Source organism: Chroicocephalus ridibundus, chromosome 2 (assembly GCF_963924245.1).
Source record: "Chroicocephalus ridibundus chromosome 2, bChrRid1.1, whole genome shotgun sequence".
NCBI classification, from domain to species: Eukaryota; Metazoa; Chordata; class Aves; order Charadriiformes; family Laridae; genus Chroicocephalus; species Chroicocephalus ridibundus.
Window position 1 is genome coordinate 52083038 of NC_086285.1, and position 21564 is coordinate 52104601.

General features: G+C 48.0%; 1 protein-coding gene and 1 long non-coding RNA gene across 2 annotated transcripts in view; both read right to left on the reverse strand.

The window, feature by feature from the left end:
* TRANK1 (tetratricopeptide repeat and ankyrin repeat containing 1) overlaps nucleotides 1-6956 on the reverse strand; it is a 55854-nt gene extending 48898 nt beyond the window's left edge. Inside the window, exon 1 of the mRNA XM_063325485.1 lies at nucleotides 6890-6956. Within this exon, the coding sequence (XP_063181555.1) occupies nucleotides 6890-6906 (17 nt within the window). The 5' untranslated portion in view covers nucleotides 6907-6956. The remainder of the gene's footprint in view (nucleotides 1-6889) is intronic.
* Nucleotides 6957-15145: 8189 nt separating this feature from the next.
* LOC134510636 (uncharacterized) lies at nucleotides 15146-21289 on the reverse strand. The gene is made up of 3 exons (XR_010069681.1): nucleotides 21161-21289; nucleotides 15474-15554; nucleotides 15146-15257 (listed from the first exon to the last, which is right to left on the reverse strand). It is a non-coding gene; the product is annotated as an uncharacterized LOC134510636 (long non-coding RNA).
* Nucleotides 21290-21564: the final 275 nt, after the last annotated feature.

The window sequence follows — 21564 nt, forward strand, 5'->3', positions numbered from 1 at the left end:
TTCAGCACATAAGCTTGAAAACATGAACAGAGACTGCCCAGAAAACCCATTTGTTATTCTTAAAAAATGCTGTGTTCCTTATGCCAGCTATCAGTCTCAAGAGAGAAAAGCTTGTGCTTTCTGAACATCTGAAGTTGGCAATACTAAAAACTTTATAAATCTGAGAGCAAACCCAAGCAGTTCTGTCTGCATCTGGTTTACACATTTTAAAAGAGAAACTGTGTGACACTGCTTACTCACAGAGAAAAAAGTGGAAGGTCTACACAGCCATGCTTTTAATTATTGTTGATACTGAAAGTTAAGCTTTGAGGTTCCCTCCCTATGGCACTACTCAGTGCTAGAATAACATTTTTATTCTTGAGACACAGTAGCTTTCCATTATGCAAACAACAAACGAAGTACAACAATCTGGGGAGCTCTGCATCCCAATTTAAATAGTGGTGAAAAACAAGCATCCTCCTATTTCCAGGAAATCTGATTTCTAAAGACTGTGTATTCCTCATTCCTATTAAGCAGAGGAATAAATAATCTTTTCTTCTTCCCCCTTAACCTAACAGGCAGACGTTACTAAGTGGCAACAGGTAGGGGGAGAAAAAGCCCCAAAACGCATCTAAACTTTGGCTGAGTGACAACAGAATATATTTCATCAGCACTCAAATAATTCATATTTTCTCATCAGGAAACCTCTGGGCTCTCATGAGCTCTTGCCCAATAAAAGCACGCTGTCTCTGAGAGCATGGTGCCACCAAGAAGGAATTGCCGTGTCACCCCGACCTGCTACATCAGAGGGACCCCTCCAGCCACATGCCCACCACTGGCACCATCTGTCCAGGTACTCCCATAGTCACCCAGCAAAAGGGCACTGCATATAGGTCTTCCGAATGACACCTTGAGTATGTCCTGGAATAGATGTATGTGAATGCCAGGGCAGGCCCAAGAAAAGAGAGGAAAAATATAGGATGAGAAGGCTCTAGCAGGCCATAACCTGAAGAGGCAATGCTCTGCCTGCTAGCCAGTTTTATTCACTTTCCTGACAACAGCAGCTACCAAAGACATATTTAGAGAGCACAGCCTCCTTTGAATGCATATAAGCATCACCCTGACAGTGAAAAGCCGAAAAAACCCATACTTTCAGGAGCTTTGCTTTTCCATCGAGTGCTGAAATGGCAAACGAAAAATCTTGAAATTGCCTGTACCTTCAGAGGAGGCCTTGGAGAAATGGCAGAGACAAAACCACAAATTCTGCAATCAGGATGAAAGGGTTACAACTGACCAGGGTGTAAGCAGACACATTAGGAAACCTCATGCGGAAGAGGCGAAAGCAGTTATGATGTAGACATGGCCATCTTCGTGGATCTGTTCAGTCTGGCAAAAGTTGTAGTGGTATTTGTGATTATCTGAACACTTTAATCAAATGTTCAGCCAGTATCTTACGAAGAATGTGTTCAGCCCTTGTAAAATACGTCAGCTCATCTTGGAGAAGCTGGTCAACTCAAATGAAAAGCCTACCATTTAGTTAGCTTCTCATTAGACACCCCTATTGTTAGGAATCGATTCAGATAGATGGGGATAGCCTATCATTAGATAGATCCTCGCTCTGCCTAAGAAACAAAAAGCACTTTTCTGCAACAAGTCACCTTGTCAGATTCATACCAGAGCCTGGAAGTGCCAAAAGACCCTTTGCTCTCAGTAAAAGCCAGCACCACTTTGAAAACAAAGAATGAGATTCTAGAGCAAATTTGAAACAGATTGGGGCAAGCAGAGCAGCACAGTAGTCACAGCTTCTTATCAGTGTATGTTGCCCTGAACTTAGCACAAATTGAACCAAATGAAGTTTCTTTATTGCTTCTGGGCCCTACGGCTGGCCAGTGTCCTATGCATCGCAGTACTCCAGAGGTGAAGACAACATGGATCTCTGCAGCTGTGCTTGCCTCGAAAAGGACAAAGAAAATCATTTCCTCGGTAAATGAATAAAGTTTATCAGGTTGTTTCAGTCTGAACTGGAGACCTGAACACAGTATCTTCGTAACGGGAACCAAACAACCCTGAACGCCATTTTCACAGTTCTGCTTCTCCAGACACCCTTCCCTCCTAAGTGTTCAGCCAGAACTAGCAGTAGGGGATCTCAGCCTACCTTTTCATGGCTCCACCAGCACAGTACCACGTGGAACCAGCACATCTCGCCCGCGCAAAGCACGTCTCACTCTTGAGATAGGATTCGTACCTGCCCTGGGTCTAGCCTGCAAGCACTACATCTGTGTCTTGAAAGTCATCTGTGAGACTTTCTCAGTTCTGGCTGTGCTTTCAAGAGATATTACACGGGTGCTGGTGCACCAAGCGAGACAGAACATCCCAGGCTGCTCTTGATTTCAGGCCGAGCTTCCCCTGGAAATGTGCTCCGTCGTAAATCGATGACTGTGGGTCACAGACATTGTCAGAAACAAGACATACATCCTTATCGACATTTGGCAAGTGCACCCCAGGATATGATTAGCACAGACATCTCAATGGCCTGTTAATACCTCAAGTGCTCTGTAGAAACCAGATGAGGAAGAGATGCCTGCAAGGTCTGGGTGAAACAAGGGGCACAAGCGGAACATAAACACAAGAAAACTCAAGCTCTGGCCTAGGACCCTTCTCTAAACTGGGCTGGCCTGAATGACCTCCCGAGGTCCTCCTCCTCCAGATTACCACTCTATGTTGGTTTCTATTTATGCAAACTGTTATAAAGCAATTAGTAATAAATAACAAAGTCCAGCTGCCTGACATCTCCAGCTAGCCACATACCAGGCTCATGTAGCTGGCCCTGCTTAGCAGCTCAGTTCCTCTCCAGATGCAGGACCAGCAAACAAGACCACAGAAACAGGACCCAGACCCAGCCACAAGTATGAGGCCAGCGCTGCCGACTCGCAGTAATCCAAGCAAAACCTCAAGACAAGGACGCTGTTCAAATGTTACCAACAAATCCTCAAGAAGGGGGGATCTGTGGTTGACTTGCACACAGGAAAGGTACTAGGCCAGAGAGCAACACTAGGCAAGGAAATGGAAATCAAAAACACATCACCGCGAACAAGGCAACACTTTCCAATTCCTACCCCAGGAAACAAGGTTTCCAGGGCCCCGTTTTCTACCGTGGACCTACTTTTTACCGTGAGCGCTCCCTGTAAAACTGGAGTTTTACATCCATGAACGGGGCAGCAGAAAGCTGACAAACTGGCTCCTATAGACCACTTGGGATGTCCTGAGCCTGTCCATAAAGTTACCTTCATGTCATTGAAATTACAACACATTTTGGGAATCCCCCTAGAAAAACCACAAGGAAAAATAACGCCACTGAAAGACCAAAAAAAATGACAGCTCTCTCAGTTTATGGGCAAGAACTCAACGCGCTGCTGGTTAATTTGGTAACACAGGTCCTCTTACAAGGCCATGACACATCATCCTGGATCTAAGGTGGCATCTCGGAACACCCTTCCTCCTTTCCTCGCAAGCTGAACTCACGCCAAGCACAGGTGGACTACCTTTCCTTGAAGACCACTTCACAGCTCACACCAGCAACAGGTTTGGCCTTGTTCCCCAGCACATCTTGTTTTGCTCAGTGAAACAAAACCGGCTTTTTTTTTTTTTTTTGGCTTTCAGTTTCAAATGATTCTCCCTTCTTTGTAACCTATCAGTAACAAGTTATACCTAAGAGAAGATATGGTTAAGCAGAGTGTCAAGGTTTAGGCTGGGCTGGCCACTAAAAGAATGACAGATCATTTCTGTTAGCCTCTCTCACTTCCCAGAAGGGGAATAAGGCAGAGATGTAGGGTTGCAAAAAAACCCTAAAAACAGCTTTGATGATATATTAACAATAAAAGGAAAAGATAATAATATTAATAAGAAAATAATGAAATATATACAAATATATACAAAACCAATATTTAGCTCCCAGGATGACAATCACACCACCGACAGGCACTGGCACTGGACTCAGCGGCAGCAGCGAACTGGATTCCAGATATGGATTCAGGAATGCACCAATTGGGACCAAAGGCAGAAGAACAGACAGAGTCCTCCTCGGACGCCGGCCACTGAAGAAGAAGGGAGCTGACCCCTTGATCCCACAGCTTTATGCTGAGCATGATGCAGATGGGATGGAATACCCCTGTTGGTCAGTTTTGGGTCACCTGTCCTGTCCCCTCCTCCCTGCAGGTGGGACCCCTCTACACTGTTCTGCTTCCGACCCTCCAACGGGGCACATAAATTTAGCTGATCTTGGTTGTTATAGGAGAAAGTATAAGCAAAAGCTTCTCTGCATACCATTCTTTAGTATTAACTATAAACATCAGAGGTTATCACTGCTAGGAGAAGACACTGTCTGAAAAACATAACGTTAATTTTAGAGAGTGCAGTCAGTTGGAATAGACTTAACTGAAAAGGAAAACTACTGAAAAGGAAAACTGGTTTGTTCTATCTCAAACCAGAACAGAAACCAACCAGGCTTTTTCTGCTTTCAGTTTCAAATGATTCTCCCCTCTTTGTAACCTATTGGTAACAAGTTATACCTAAGAGAACATACGGTTGAGGCAAGTTGTGGAGTTGCATTTTCAAGAAAAACTCTGTGTATACACACTGTCGTGGTTTAACCCCAGCTGATAGCTAGGACCACGCAGCCGCTCGCTCACTTCTTCCCTTCCCCCCTGAGAAGGGTAGGGAGAAGATGGAGAAAAGGAGGGGAAAGGGAAAAAAAACTCACGGGTTGAGATAAAGACAGTTTAATAGAACAATAATGGAAAACGGCAATAATACCAATAATGGTAGAAGAATATACAAAATAAACTAATACGACATAGGTCGCTCTCATCACCTGGTGACTGGTTGCCCAGCCTGCCCTGAGCAGTGATTGTGGATCCCTGCCCCCTGACCAGCCCCCATTTATACACTGAGCATGACGTCGTCTACAGTATGGAATATTTGGTTGCCCAGCTTGCTCTGTCTATGCTCCCTCTCAGCTTCTATGAGAAGCTGAAAAAAACCCTTGACTAATATAAACATCACCTGGCAACAACTAAAACAATATGCATTATCCACATTCCTTTCATACCAAATCTGAAACACAGCAGCCACTGGAAAGAAAATTAACTCTGCCCCAGCTGAAACCAGGACACATACTTATGATTTCCAGTAAACTAAGAAAGGACTTGCATCTCACATTTTATATACAGAAAAACTGATGCAAAAACATCTTCAATATTGTATCTACACAGTGTCATTACTGTTTTACAAAGTAAGAAAACTCCAAAACCTCACAAAACAGTGGAAACAGTTAACCCTGCTTCCTACTCTCTGAAACTACAAAAATCTTGAGATCCTTAGCCTAGCTCTGCCATGCAAGACCTAACTCAGTCCAAGAAGGTGTTGACACTGCCTGCAGTTTGCTTAGCCTAAGCAATGTTCCTGTCATCAAACAGAGCTGACCGGGTAAGAATGCAATGGCAACAAACAGACTCAATATTTCCTTTGTATAGATTAACTCAAGATGTCAAGATGGTATCTGGAATGAAAAAACAAAACAAAACAAAACAAAACAACCCACGAAAACAAACAAACCCAAACCATCAAGATTCTGCTAACAGCAAGGTTTTCAAGCTTGTGCAGTTCACAGCCAACGACTGACAGTTTTTACCAACTGCAACTTCCATTTTTTCTTGAGAAAGCCAAGCCTCTTCCCATTTGCAATAAACCCACTCTATCAACCTGAGGTTCATTTTCTGTACATTGGGCAAAAAAATACAAAGACTGACGAGAGACCTCTCTGCTTTTTTTCTCCTGAAGCGCGCATGGTGCCCATAAACTCCTTTTCCAAGGAAAAAGCCTGTTTTGTTCAAGCAACCCACTCCGCGACCTTGTTACGAGAGTTTTGCTTTTCAGGGAAAGGATCCAAACAAGGCTTTTAGCTCGGGGCCGTGCCAGAGGAGTTCTCCCTCTTCCTTTCAAGCCGGGATACACCACCGCCCACCACACCTCCCCCAGCGCCTCCGCGCAGCCCGTACCGGGACAACACACGGGCTCCCAGCCGCCGGCCGGCAGCAGGAATGCGCTCTCCCCCTTTCCCTCCTCCGACCACCCCACACATTCCCTGGCAGGCTTCCCAAACACCGCCATCCTCCCCGCCGCGGTGCACGGCGGAGCCCTGCGATGCGCGGAGAGCCGCGCCATGCCCGCAGAGCCGCGCGGCGCCCGCAAAGCCGTGTGATGCACGAAGGACCGCGCAGTGCCCGCGGAACCGCGCAGTGCCCGCAAGAGCCGTGTGATGCGCGAAGAACCGCGCAGAGCACGAAGAACCGCGCAGTGCACGGAGCCGTGTGATGCGCGAAGAACCGCGCAGAGCACGAAGAACCGCGCAGTGCACGAAGAACCGCGCAGTGCACGGAGCCGTGTGATGCGCGAAGAACCGCGCAGAGCACGAAGAACCGCGCAGTGCACGGAGCCGTGTGATGCGCGAAGAACCGCGCAGTGCCCGCAGAACCGCGCAGTGCCCGGAGCCGCGTGATGCGCGAAGAACCGCGCAGAGCACGAAGAACCGCGCAGTGCACGGAGCCGTGTGATGCGCGAAGAACCGCGCAGCGCACGGAGAACCGCGCAGTGCCCGCAGGGGAATGTGATGTACGGAGAACCGCGCAGCGCACGGAGTACCGCGCAGCGCACGGAACCGTGTGATGCGCGAAGAACCGCGCAGCGCCCGAAGATCCCGCACGGAGCGGCCGCAAGAGGCGGCGGCTCTACCGTACCGTGCCGTGCCGTGCCGTGCCGTGCCGTGCCGGCGGGCGCAGGGCGGCCGACGATGCCCCCGCACCCGCAGGACGGGGCGAGGGGGCCGGGGGTGTGTGTGAGCGGTGTAACCTACCTGCCCGCCGCCGCCATCGCGACGGTGCCCCCGGGACTCGCGGCGGCCACCGCCCCTAAACATGGTGGCCCCCCTCGCCCCGCCCCCGCCCCGCCCCCCGCGTCACCGCGGGAGTCGGGGGCGCGCGCGGGGAATCGAAACCGGGGGTAAGGGTAGTGGGGGGGGGGGGGTGAAGGGGGGGGGCGGAGGGTGGGGGGGGGTGTTGGGCGGTAGCAAGGAGGCATCTCCTAACGCCCGCCCAGAAACCTGCTCCCACCCCAGGTAGACTGTAAATGCCTTTTTGGTTTTGGTTTTTGGTTTGTGTTTTTTTAAGGAAAAAATAAAATGACGTAGCAGTGTCTTCAGCTTACGTGGAAAATCAGCGTTCGTCCCCCCGCCTCGGCCACCCTGAGGCGCGTTACTGTCGCCGGTGGTTTCTCAGGACGACACCCCCCCCTCAGAGTAGGCAGCCGCTGCTTTGGTCTCCTCGGTGTGAGGAAAACCTCAGGAGTGAAGGCTTCTCCTCTTGTAACATAATTGTTTCCTAATTCATCATTTCCCACTGGGAAAAGCAGATCAATAAGCCAAAGATTAATACTTTACAAGAGGTCGTTCAATAATTCACTTCTCTGTGAAGCACATTTTCAATCGGGTTTTTCCTCTGGCATCAGGTACAACCGTCTGCGCGTCCTCCTCACGTAAAACTGAATTTCTGCTAACCATCTGGCTTCTGCGCTGGGTTTTCACACAAATTATCCTGCTCCCCCTTTAGGGTCCGGAGAAACGAAGCCACACTACCCTTAGGGTGGGTGGTTTTATCACTTGGCTCCAAACGGAGTGCGTCAAAATGATGGGGAAAAGCCATTTAAAGAAAAACAACAAAAAAAAAACCCAAAAAAGCCAAACCAAAAAGCAGTCAAAAGTACAGCCCCAGTTGTTGTCTTGGAGCTGCGTGGATACGAGGTGGGAAAACTGCATGTGTAATGTTGTTTCCTAAGTGACTTACAGAAATCAAAATCCACGGGTGGGATTTTGCAGTTCTTATTCAGGCAGAAAGTGCTTGTACGAATCAACATGTTGAGAGGAATGAGCAGCCAATGGGGACTAAAGTATCCAGCATTTCATGTAACCTCCGAACTCCCCAGCATTGTTATTTCGGAGTGTTTCACTTCAGAGCGGAGAAGCCAAGGACCAACCCACCTCAATTCTGGCGTGGAAAGCGGAAAACACTGATTTTTGGCTGGGAAGGGACTCTGACCTAAACACTGGCACAACAAACGGCCTTTGCTCCATCTTTGCAATCCAGGGAAGTGTTTGTCAAACCAGTCACCGGACAGAAAACGAAACTCGGGTGTTTTTATTTTTTCACTCAGCTGTAAAACTGAAACTTGGCAGCTGGCAAGCCTTTCGCCGGGGGGATGCCGGGGCATTCCCTTTCCTGTAGAGCAGAATACTTCCCAAAGCTGCGTCCCTGCCACCCGCACGTGTTGCCAGCGAACGGCCGAGCCTGCAAATTATTGTATTTCCTGATTCAAAAGGAGCGGGGAAGGAACAGAAACTGGACAGGGCGGACTGATGCGCAGGGATGCAGTGCCGCACGTCTGTGTGCATGGGCAGGCAGACACGTAGGTGAGCAGTTAGATCTACTGGCTGATAACGGGGCGCTTCAGCGCAGAAGAAGGAGCACTGGGAGGAGGTGCTCATAAAGTCCAGCAAGGCAGCATAAAATCACAGAATCACAGAATGGTAGGGGTTGGAAGGGACCTCCGGAGATCACCAAAACCCCTCTGCCAGAGCAGGGTCACCTAGAGCAGGTTGCACAGGAACGCGTCCAGGCAGGTTTTGAATGTGTCCAGAGTTGGAGACTCCACCACCTCTCTGGGCAGCCTGTTCCAGTGCTCTGCCACCCTCAAAGTAAAGAAGTTCCTCCTCATGTTGAGGTGGAACTTCCTGTGTTCAAGTTTGTGCCCGTTACTTCTTGTCCTGTTGCCAGGCACCACCGAAAAGAGCCTGGCCCCATCCTCCTGACATCCACCCTTTAAGTATTTATAAGTATTGATAAGATCCCCCCTGAGTCACCTTTTTTCCAGACTAAAAAGACCCGAAGACCCAAATCCTTCAGCCTTCCTTCATAAGAGAGGTGTTCCAGTCCCCTAATCATCATGGTAGCCCTTTGTTGTACCTTCTCCAGCAGTTCCCTGTCTCTCTTGAACCGGGGAGCCCGTAACTGGACACAGTACTCCAGCTGCAGCCTCACCAGGGCAGAGTAGAGGGGGAGGATGACCTCCCTCGACCTGCTGGCCACACTCTTCTTGATGCACCCCAGGATGCCATTGGCCTTCTTGGCCAATGATGATGATGATGTATAAAGCCCTTTCTACCTAGCTCCTACACCCCTTCTGTTGCAACTGTAGTGTAGAGGCATTGGTGTGGGTACATTTCCATGGAAAAACTTCCCTTTTGGATGGGAGAGTGAGTAACAGGTCCCTCCACTTCCTTGTCACTCCACCCATGAACCCGTGCATCATAGCTCGTGATGGGCGACACGCTTTTAAAGTCAAGCAAACATCCTGAAATAATCACCCCGATAGAAGCTGCAGCTTGGATACCTCCATGAAACCACACCTACACCACAAACTTTTGCCCTCATAGCTGTAATAGCTGAGCTGCATCCAAAGAAGCGTGGCCAGCAGGTCAAGGGAAGTGATTCTCTCCCTCTACTGTGCTCTGGTGAGACACCACGTGGAGTACTGCATCCAGCTCTGGAGCCCGCAGAACTGGAAAGACGTGGACCTGTTGGAGCGAGTCCAGAGGAGGGCCACAAAAATGGTCAGAGGGCTGAAGCACCTCTCCTATGAGGACAGGCTGAGAGAGTTGGGGTTGCGCAGCCTGGAGAAGTTTCCAGGGAGACCTTATAGTGGCCTTCCAGTACTTAAAGGGGGCCTACAGGAAAGATGGGGGCAAACTTTTTAGCAGGGTCTGTTGCAATAAAACAAAGGGTAATGGCTTTAAACTAAAAGAAAGATTTAGACTAGATATAAGGAAGAAATTTTTTACAATAAGGGTGGTGGAATACTGGAACAGGTTACCCAGAGAGGTGGCAGATGCCCCATCCCTGGAAACATTCAAGGTGAAGTTGGATGGGGCTCTGAGCGACCTGATCTAGTTGAAGATGTCCCTGCTCATTGCAGGGGAGGTTGGACTAGATGACCTTTAAAGGTCCTTTCCAACCCAAACTATTCCATGATTCTGTGGAGGTGCATCCATTGCATGGAAGGGATGGGTGTTGGCACAAGGCTGATGCTAGAAATCTTTTTAGCTTTTTGGCTTCTTTTTCAATGACGGGAACACCTCACTTTGAGGGGAAGAACACCCTTTGTAACACATCCAGGAATGAGAGTTGCAGCACGTGTCACAAGCCCTTGGCTGTGCTGAGCTTGAGGGAGTTATTACACCAACAGCTTTTGCTTTCCTGAGCAGCCAGCATCTCCCCGTTCCTGAGAGCACAGCACTGAACTCAGGTCAGGTATTGCTACATCTTACCAGAGACCTGTGTCTGGTGGGATGCAGATTCAGCTCACGACTGAAGGCGTTGCATCTGTTGTAGAGGCAACATGCACCTGACACCGACACAACCTGAACTGGTAAATCGACATTGTTGTCCCTCCCTCGAGGACCTGAGCAAACTATACCATATATATGATGTCCTGGGGCATCAATCAGCCTTAAGGGCTCTGACCAACCTCACCTGGGTTCCTCCAGCCCATGGCCCCAGTGATCATGGGGCTGTGTCTGACCTTGGTTCCTCTCAGCAGGCCCCATCCTGACTCCCACCCGCAGGCTGACATCCCAGCCTGGCCTCAGCCCGTGCCCATTCCCGTGGAGCTGCCCGATGCCCTGGGCTGGGGGCTGTGCCCAGCTGCCCCCCAGCCTGCCCAGCTCCCTCACTGGGGGCGGTGGGATGGACCCTGGCTGGGGAAGCCCCTGCCCGGCTGGTCCCCTGGGTGTCCCCATGTCTCCCTGGCTGGCCCTTGCTGCTCCCGGATACCGTACACGGAAAAACATGTTTTTCCTGGTATAACTGCCCCGCATGAGAGAGTTAGTCAACAATAATACACTGGCCATAAACGATGTCTCCAGCTATTACAGCTATGAGGGCAAAAGTCTGTGGTGTAGGTGTGGTTTCATGGAGGTATCCAAGCTGCAGCTTCTATCGGGGTGATTATTTCAGGATGTCTGCTTGACTTTAAAAGCATATCTCCGAACCGACGTAGTAATACCAGTGATGAACTTGTGCTTACCCTAGCTTATTTCTGAGGGCAAGAAACACATCCCAGAGAAATCAGGTAATTCAGAATAATAGCTTTAAAAGAACTTTTAATGGAATCTTAAGCAGATAATAAATAAAGGATAATGCAACACAACTAACGGCAAATACATGCCTATTTTATTATCTGGCTTCTAGTTGCCCTAATGCTGAAAAACCCCTTCACATCTCTCCTGTCTAATGTATCTGGCTTATTATCCTTACCTGTTACTCATTTCCTTAAAGCCTGACTGCTTAATCTTGCCTGTGTCAGCATCATATAGGCTAGAATACTTGTAAACCGTCTGAATGTCTACTAAATCACTTTATAGCCCTACAAGAAGAGGTCGATGTCATTGTACAAGGTGTTGTACAATGTATCCACACACAATTATTGGTGGTTTTCGCAAAACGAGGGGTTTTGTTCCTCCTGTGTTTGCCACGAGCACTGTCCACAGCTGATTTCTGGTGTTATTCTTTACACTCTTAAAATAGTTCTAGCACAGTATATCCTGAGCTGGGACTGGAGTCACAGAATCACAGAATGGTAGGGGTTGGAAGGGACCTCTGGAGATCATCTAGTCCAACCCCCCTGCCAGAGCAGGGTCACCTAGAGCAGGTTGCACAGGAACGCGTCCAGGCGGGTTTTGAATGTCTCGAGAGATGGAGACTCCACCACCTCTCTGGGCAGCCTGTTCCAGTGCTCTGCCACCCTCAAAGTAAAGAAGTTCCTCCTCATGTTTAGGTGAAACTTCCTATGCTCAAGTTTGTGCCCATTACCTTTTGTCCTGTCCCCGGGCACCACCGAGAAGAGCCTGGCCCCATCCTCCTGACACCTACCCTTTAAGTATTTATAAGCATTGATAAGATCCCCCCTCAGCCGTCTTTTTTCCAGAGCGAAGAGACCCAAATCCTTCAGCCTTTCTTCATAAGAGAGGTGTTCCAGTCCCCTAGTCATCTTCGTAGCTCTTCGTAGCCCTTAGTCCTGTGACAGCAAGCACTGTGTATCTTGTTAGGAAAGCAATATAATCTTTTACACCACAAGGCCCTAGAGGACTACTCTGGGGATGTCCCTCAGCTAGACTTTAACCTGGCTATCGATAGCAGCATTAACGTTGCAGAAGCATAAAACTCATTTAGTACCGCACAAATAGTTACCTTCCTTTACCATCCCCTTTTACGGCTGCTGAACAATTTGGAATAACCCAGCCAGTTCGAGACTGTTTACATGAAGTGTAGTCACTCCTGCGAGAGCAGTTCAAATAGTCTTACAAGAAGCAGAAGCTGAGCCAAGCGAGCGATGAAGAATGGGTAGGGAGAGCAATACGTGTGCCCAGGGTAAAGAAACTGACTCCTCCTGCACCCGTCATCTCAACCTATTTGTTTTGGAGGCAAAACAGCTGAGCAAGGGGGAGTGGGGGCAAAGGAGGAAAGAGAGAAAGATGGAGAATGGAGAAGAGGAGGAAGGTTTTGGGAAAGGCACTCCCTGAGACTCACTGGTACAGGCTGGGACTGCTGAGTGTCCCCAGCAGCAGTTCCTGAAGGAATCGGGGGAAAGGGCAACGGGCAGCTGGCAGCAACAGAACAAACAAAACCATGGGGCTTGTCATCAGAGATGAGTCATCCTGGGAGAAAGCTGTAATAATAGTAAAACAAAGATAATTACTTTTGTACTCTTCTGTTTTGAAGTAAATCCATAAATTTGCCCCAGTTCTATTTCAGGTAATTTCAAGCCAGTAACTTCAGATCCATGACCCTGTGCTTCCATACCAGTATGTTCTAATGGGGTGCATCTGCCTACGGATGGTGTGATACGGGAATGCCAAAACCCCCAAGATAACTAAGACTGCATGAAGCCAGTCATGAAAGTAACAGTAGCAATGGGCCATCGGCTGCTTTGGAGCGTGAAGGTGAAGCTTTAATCAGCAAACAACACATCCATCTACAACACCAAGGACCGGATGGCGTTTTAGCAAGAGAGAGTGGCATTGAGCCTTACTTCATGAGAAACAGGGGTGACAGGCTTGGTGACAGAGAAGAAGAGGAATGCTCCTCGGAAGAGATGCCCCAAGGCCAGGAGATGTTTGTGCATCGAGAAACCAGTCGAGAGTATGTGCAGGCTAACCAGGACAACTAACTCAAATATGTTCCCATCCAGGTCCCAGCACCAGCACACTCCTAGCTACACATCAGAAAAGGCTGGCAGGATTTCACGGAATCACGGAATCTTCAGAGTTGGAAGGGACCTCTAGAGATCATCTAGTCCAACTCCCCTGCTAGAGCAGGATTGCCTAAAGCACATCCCTCAGGACTGCATCCAGGCGGGTCTTGAAAATCTCCAGAGAAGGGGACTCCACAACCTCCCTGGGCAGCCTGTTCCAGTGCTCTGTCACCCTCGCTGTAAAGAAGTTTTTCCGTGTATTTGAACGGAACTTCCTATGTTCTAGCTTGTGCCCATTGCCCCTTGTCCTGTCGCTGGGAACCATTGAAAAGAGCTTGGCTCCGTCCTCCTTAAACCCACCCTTTAGATACTTGTAAACATTAATCAGGTCCCCCCTCAACCTTCTCTTCTCCAGGCTAAAGAGTCCCAGCTCTTTCAGCCTTTCCTCATAAGGGAGGTGCTCCAGTCCCATAATCATCTTGGTTGCCCTACGCTGGACTCGCTCCAGTAGTTCCCTGTCTCTCTTGAACTGGGGAGCCCAAAACTGGACACAGTACTCCAGTTGTGGCCTCACCAGTGCAGAGCAGAGGGGAAGAATGACCTCCCTCGACCTACTGGCCACAGTCTTCCCTATGCAGCCCAGGATGCCATTGGCCTTCTTGGCGACAAGGGCACACTGCTGTTTCTCTGTTTCTTTTTGTAATGAGTCCATGCCAAGTTTTAAACAGGAGGTATTTGTTTTTACTGCCTACGGTGGGCACCACCATCATGGATACAGAGGAGCAAACAGCTTCTCCAAATTCCTCTTCTCCCCTTACGTGATGCAATCTCTCAAAACCGGCTCATGACAGTGACTACTAAAAAGGACGCCTTCTGCCACCCATCCTCCAGGACCTTCCAAATGAGCCAGGGTGATCCCCTCCATCCCAGGGGATCTGAGCATCCAACCACAGCACCGCTATGTCCGTCCCATCCGTGCAGGACGTTTCCTCCAGCTGCAGGGTTGCTTGTTTGGTCAGTATCCAGACTTTTGCCTTGTTCTGGAGTTGCTTGGCAGGACTTCTCTTCCTGAATTACTTCCTCCTTACCAAGCACCATACCCAACCCTCTCACTCACATAGGAAGTGGTGAAAAACAGATGGCTTTTGTGCCTATTCCAGTTTGTCAAGAAAAGAGCCTTATCTGCAAAAATGTGCATCTGGTTTAACATTTACTGTCATACTACTAGAAGATGACAATACAGCTCTGATTACCTTCAAAAGTGGCAGGGATCTCTTTAATTTAAAGTCTGAATACTACTTATTCAAATGTCTCAGCAAGCTTTCCACAGCACTTTTCACTCTCACAGTTAACTCTCACAGACCTATTTTAGTACAGGCAGGCAACAAATCCTGAATTACATGCTGCAGATAAGATTAAAAAAAAAAACCCAACCAAACAAAAAACCCTAAAAGCTCCAGAAGTCTCTGCAGAATGTGACGCAAATTTTATGCAATTCCGCAGGTCGCCGTGCTCTTCTGGTTACGTGGCTCCTCTGAACAACAGCCACGTATTGCAGCAGGGGGTGTCCCTACAGTTGGGCATGTAGATATTTGCTTTAGGCTTTTTTTTTGTTTTGGGAGCAAGTCTCTCCACGGAAGTGAAACTCAAAAGTGAAAATGTCGTGGAGCTTCTTCAGCAGCCCGTTCGCCCTCCACTAACATAAAAGCTTCTTGTTACCTCTTATGATTTCCCCCACTTTCCCTTCTCTTCCTCCCTCCCCGTTACAGCCCAGTAAGAGAGTAAACCACACGCATTTTTACCCTGGTCATTTTTATTCTATTAGTGATGTCGGTGCAGTCGCCGCAGTGGTGCACACCTCGGTGCCTCCAAAACCCTGCGTGTCTTCTCAGCTGACTGAAGCCCACGGTGCTTTTGCTACTCTTGAAGAGAAATTAAATACCCTGAGAACAGCCGTGGTAAAAAAATTCCCAGACCCTGCCCAGTAACTGAATAGTTACATATTTATTAAAATGTGACCTCTAAATTTTAGAGCATGCAGGTCAGTGGCTGGAGGTGAGAGAGAATGGTTTATCCCCTGTTGCGCTTCTTTGTGGAAATTAAAACATTTTTATTTATTTTTTTGTCATTTATTTTACCTTAGAAAGTTTGTGAATGTAGAGGTCATTAGGGAGCTCTTGGCCCAAGACTCAGATGTCCCTCGAGAGCTAGTTCACCTACTAAGGGAAAGACAAAGGTATTGTAACTTCAGCGTATGTATCTTGCCATTCTTGTGAGGCATTTAAGTTAAAGAGCAAAATCAAAATGGGACTTCTTCATTCTCTAGTAATCACAATAAAAATTAGGTTAAAACACCTCCAGCATTTACTGCCAAAGAAAATATTAGAAAACAATTATTTTTTCCCTGCAGTCCAATCATGCAATAATCACAGGACCATAGAAGACTCCAGGTTGGAAGTGGCCCCCAAAGATCATCTGGTCCAACCTTTGGTGGGAAAGGGAACATAGATGAGATTATTGAGCACCCTGTCCAGTCGCATCTTGGAAACATACTGTGATGGGTGCGGGGGGCTCCTCTACTGCATCCCTGAGGAGGTTGTTCCAGTGATTGATTGCTCTCACTGTAAAAAGGGTCTCGTATGTCAAGATTAGTTCACCTGTATGTAATTTACATTATGTTTATTCTCCAATTTATTTCCACTGAAAAATCTTAACTGGGGCAATATTTTCTAGCAAAAGCTCCTCTTTTAGCAAAAACTGAGGCTATGTATAAAGACATGCGAGACGTAGTCTTGAGCAACTCTTGTGCTCGTAGAAGCACATTGTCACCTAGCACAGAACCGTGAGATACCGACTCAGAACTACTGCAGCTTAACAAGTGATCCTGTGTCAGGTGAGCAACGCTAACTGTCTTGAATTATATATGGGATAATTTGATTTCACTGGAACATGAGTCTGAGGCTTTTTTCTCTCTTGGGGTGGGGGGGTGTGTTGCATGTGGGTTTTTTTTAGGTAGGCACTGCATTTCCTTGGAGCAGCTCCTTCTCTGTAAATAGGTTTATTAATATATCAGTGCTATTGCTTTTGGTATTGCTGTATAGCCAACCATTGCAGCACAAGTTCTGGGTTAGTATTTTATTCTGTATCCTAAAGCTGCATGAAATTTCATGGCAAGATGAGTAGGTCTGTATTCAGCAATGGTTAAGGGTTAAAAGAACTGCCTGGACGCTCTCCGGGTGCTTGTCAAGGCAAGCTGAAAAGAACCAGAGGTTTGTGAATCAAGGTTATTTCATTTGCATTCTTGTAGTTATCTCTTTCTGTCTCAACTGGAGACAATTTTAAGAAACTATCATAAACTTTTGCTGCTGTTTGGCAGTAAAAACTGTGAGAAGGGTGAAAGATAATATTTCCCATTAACATGCACGTGAAGGAAAATGATTTAAGGGCAAACAAGATGACATTTCCAGAGACCGGACTATCACCTTCGGAAAAAGCTGTTTCTTGCAAGGAATTTTATAAAAGTACCAGTGTAGAAAAAAACCCCGTAACTGGAATGCGGCTCAACTTGCTTCCCTTTAAAAATAAATATATAATCAGGTTTTTTTGCTCAAGTAATCCTCATCTTTTAACCTCCTATTCTACCTGAGCTGCAGTCTAAATCCCTCATAATTTTAACCTTCTAAATTGATTTCATCACTCTTCAGTCCTCTCTCCCGTGTAGCAGGTCTCTGCCTTTTTGTAGCCTTGCCTCATGTTACAGGGTGTCGTCTTGGGTTCTTGTTTTGTAGAGAGGACGGTGGTGTGCCAACCAGGATTTACCTGTTTCCCCCTGTGCTACAATCCCATGCTCCAATTCTTTCACTATTTCTTAATACTCTCTTTTAATTGCTTAAGCCAAATAAAGCAATGTTGACTTTGAAAGGGTCACTAACAAATTACAAATAAGTTAAAAACTATTTCCTGAGCCTCTTAATACATTTGAACTGGAATAGTAAGTACATACTGCAGATAATAAGTGGGTGAGACTTGAAAATGGTATGCAATATAGTAGATTAAGATTATCAGACCCAAAACTAGACAGATCTTTGCATTTGAAAAAAAATAATAGATTTTATAATAAAAATCAAAGAATTCAAAATCCATATTGTTTAATGGCATTTGGGTCACATCTTCTCAGCAGTGAGAAATATTTTTGTAAGACTGCAGTTATTCCGCTGCATTATTTTTTTTTCTTTTTAATTAAATGGTTCTCTATGTCTCCAAGGGAAAAACTCACTACACTCCTCTAGTGGCTGTGGAGCTGTTTCAGTTTTGCTTGTTTCTAAGAAACTAATTCTTGCTTCCTGAAATTTCTCAGCATTGATTGATAAATACATCAGCTTTCCTCTTTGGGATCTTAAAAAGCATTACGATTCCAAGAGGCTTTTTTCATTCTTCACCACTTCGGTTGCCCTGACACCACTTCTGAGCCCTGGCTTCAAAATACACTGGTTAAATCTTCCTAAATTATTTAAATTTAGATAATTTATTTTTTATTTGCTTCAATAAAACCAAATTCATTTATTCTTTATCCTCTTAGTGAAGGAAAAAAAAAAAAAGGCAGCTAAAAATCCAGAGAAGTATTTTACTGTGACACACTGTTGTGACCAGGCTACTCTGGTAAATTGTTTTTAGTGCTTAAGTTAAGTTGTTACCGATGTTTCCTTTCTTTAACAGATTGTCACACAAACCAACAGCTTAGACGTGAATGTGTTGTATCAAAACCTGTAAGGTATGACCAGGCAGGGCTGACCTCCAGTTGGTGCCGTTGTGATGCAAATACGAAAAAGACTTTTGATGGCTACTCGCAGTCAAACAGAGAAACAGACTTACTCACATGAGCTTCAACATGGACACTGGGAGTTTGGCACAGAGCGCACAAGATTTTAAAGCTTCGTGCAAGCAACATCCAGTCGAATGAACAGCATCTGTGTGATGGAAACTGTAACACAGGTATAATAAAAGGTGGGGATTTTCCTCCTGGCTGGTCGAGGGCAGATACTGACGGCGCCAGTAGCTGTCAGCATCGACATGGACAAAGAAGAGTTTGAGTAAATGCGTTTTGTCCCCGATTGTGCACTGAGATCCAGCAGATAGACGCCTTCTGCTTTCCCACTCCTGTGCCCAGCTGCTCTGGATAAGGCTTGTGGCAGGCCATTCAAGGCCACCGAAACCAGATTCCCCCCCTAGGTTCAGATCCTAGGGCAAAGCCAGATGAAGCACTGAGCTTCATCCACTCTGAAGCTCAGTGTTCCCCATGCTCCCGACATCCCCAGGTGGGTGGATGCTTGCTCTCTCTTTGTGCTGATTAACCCTTTGCCACCTGCCCTGCTCATGGGGACTTTTACCAAGGTCCTGAACCTTTTCCTGAGAGTCAAAGCAAAAGTTTGCCATGGCCCAGGCACTGCAACCAGAAGTGAACCTTCCCGAACAGAAGCCACGGCCAGGGAGGTGTCAGGGCAGGACTGCTGGCCTCCGCCCAGGTAGTTTTGACAAGGACAAGAAGTGGGGAACCTGAAGTCAGCCTCAAAAGCGGCTTTTGTGGAGATCTCTGATGCCTGGGGGCACTGCAGGCACCTGTCCATATGGACAGGAATTACACAGTGACACTTTATAGCAACCGTCCTGGACAGTGCTGAGGACAAAAATGTCCTCGCAAGGCAAAGGACCTTATAGTCGAGTACCGCCAATCCATGTTTCACGCACTGAATCCTTAACACTCACGAAACGTGTTTTTGCTTCATGCGTCACACATTCCTTGCAGGGCCTGTATCTTCTCCATGCCCTTGTCCAGGGCACAGCTGTGAGCATGGCCATGAGCCTCTTGTTTAAAGTGACAACCATAAAGGTACAGTTCTCAGGATGTTCTTCTTTTTTTTTTCCCTTCTGCAGAGTGAAAACTGCTTTATTGATTGCTCTCAACACTTTGCAATTAATGTGTGATCCCAAACATGAAGACAGGCATTTATGAAGAGGATGAGATGAGAAGTCACTGAAGTTACATGACATTAGATGAAGAGGTGCTAATAGTAGACCATCTTCAACTGGAATGATTTCCGTTGCTTGGCATTGCAGCTACAAGAAACTCATAAAGGACATGAACGTACTGTGGTGTTTTCCACAGTGATGCACCCACTACACCACCCTGACAAGGTGCTGCAGTGATGCTGCTCTCCTGGAGACGCCTTTGCTTCTCTGAAGCTCCATTTGCAGCTTGCCTGAGAGACGTGGAGCTTTCTGTGCTTCACAAAATGCCGCGAAAAGCTGTTTTGCACCAGGAGGTGCCGGTCTGTTACAATCCTGTTACTATACACAAAGGGAGCACAGTACAGATAATCTTCCATGCCTTTTGATGCCGGGAACCTCGAGTTGTGCAGTACTGAAGGGGCCTCCAGTGCACGTGCAGTGCACCATGCGGACCCTGTCCACAGAAAGGGTTATTCCATTTTGGTCATTTGAGCTACTGTAGGATTTTCTTGTGTGAAAACAACTCCATTCATCTCTTCTGCTGTTAAACAGAAAGGATGTGCGCATGAGAACTTATTGCTGCATTTCTAGATAAGGGCAAGGCCATGCAGGTGGTGTAACTGCTGGTATGGAGGGGGAGCTGCCTGCAGGCTCCTGCGTTAGAGTGAGGTGAGGCTGCCCTGCAAACAAGGGATCTGTGAAGCACAGCACAGGCTCAAAGACCATGCTGGGTGCACAGCAGCTTAGCACTTATGTCGTCCACTAACTCCTTGGCGTGCAACGATCTCCTGGTCAGGATCACTGTAAGAGCCAACAGGTTTCATTGCGTCATGGCTGTGGTCCCTTTCCCAGCTGCAGCCACAGGAAGCGGCCTCCCATCTCCTGCGTGCTGGCCATGCTCCAACCATGGGACCCAGCACAATACCTGGGGCTGTACATGCTGGCGGAGAAAGCCAGAGCTCTGTGGGACAAGTGTCTTCAAAGCCCGGGAGACCCCAAAGCTCAAGGCTTCCTGACAAGTTTTAGCTATGCCACAAATAATGATCTGCTTTATACTGTTGAGCTATTCCTGAGCTTATAGCCTAACGACGTGTACTGTGATTGTACAGACATATATCGCAATGCGTACAGTGATCAGGGATATCCTGGAAAGCATATTGTGATTGGAGACATATCATGGAACACACGGAACACTCAGCCATAGAGTGCAGCATGTACTGCCATCGCAGACACACAGCACAGCCTGAACCACAAACACGTGCCACAGCGCTTACTGCAGTTACAGACACAGAATCATAGAACTGCCTAGGTTGGAAGGGACCTTTAAGATCATCAAGTCCCAACCATTAACCTAACGCTGACAAAAAGCTATCACTAAACCATGTCCCTAAGCACTACATCTACCTGTCTTTTAAATCCCTCCAGGGATGGTGACTCAACCACTTCCCCGGACAGCTTGTTCCAATGCTTGATAACCCCTTCTGTGAAGAATTTTTTCCTAATATCCAGTCTCAACCTCCCCTGACGCAACTTGAGGCCGCCTCCTCTTGTCCTATCCCTTGTCACTTGGGAGAAGTGACCAGCCCGCACCTCTCTACACCCTCCTTTCAGGTAGTTGTAGAGAGCGATAAGGTCTCCCCTCAGCCTCCTTTTCTCCAGGCTGAACAACCCCAGCTCCCTCAGCCGCTCCTCACACGACTTGTTCTCTAGACCCCTCACACAGCTTCATTGCCCTTCTCTGGACCCGCTCCAGCACCTCAATGTCTTTGTTGTGGTGAGGGGCCCAAAACTGGACACGGTACGCGAGGTGGGGCCTCACCAGTGCCGAGTACCGGGGGATGATCACTTCCCCAGTCCTGCTGCCCACACTGCTCCTGATACAGGCCAGGACGCCGCTGGCCTTCCTGGCCACCCGGGCACACTGCGGGCTCGTTCGCCCCACCTCTGCTGCCACCAGGCCGCAGCCTCGCCGCGTTACGACAGCGCCGTGCCTTACGTCGGAGCTTACGCCGCGCTGCAGCCCCGCGCGTGGCGCCACCTCCCGCCGCCAGGCGGCGCGCGGCTCCCCACCGGCGCCTGGCCGCGCGCCCCTGCCCCGCCCCCGCGTCTCTCAGCCAATCGCAGCGCGGTCCCCTGATCCCACAGCCTTCCGCCCGCCCCCGTGTTTATTTTTGCCGCGGGAAGGCGGGAGGCCGTGTGATGGGCAGGGGCGTCGTCCAATGG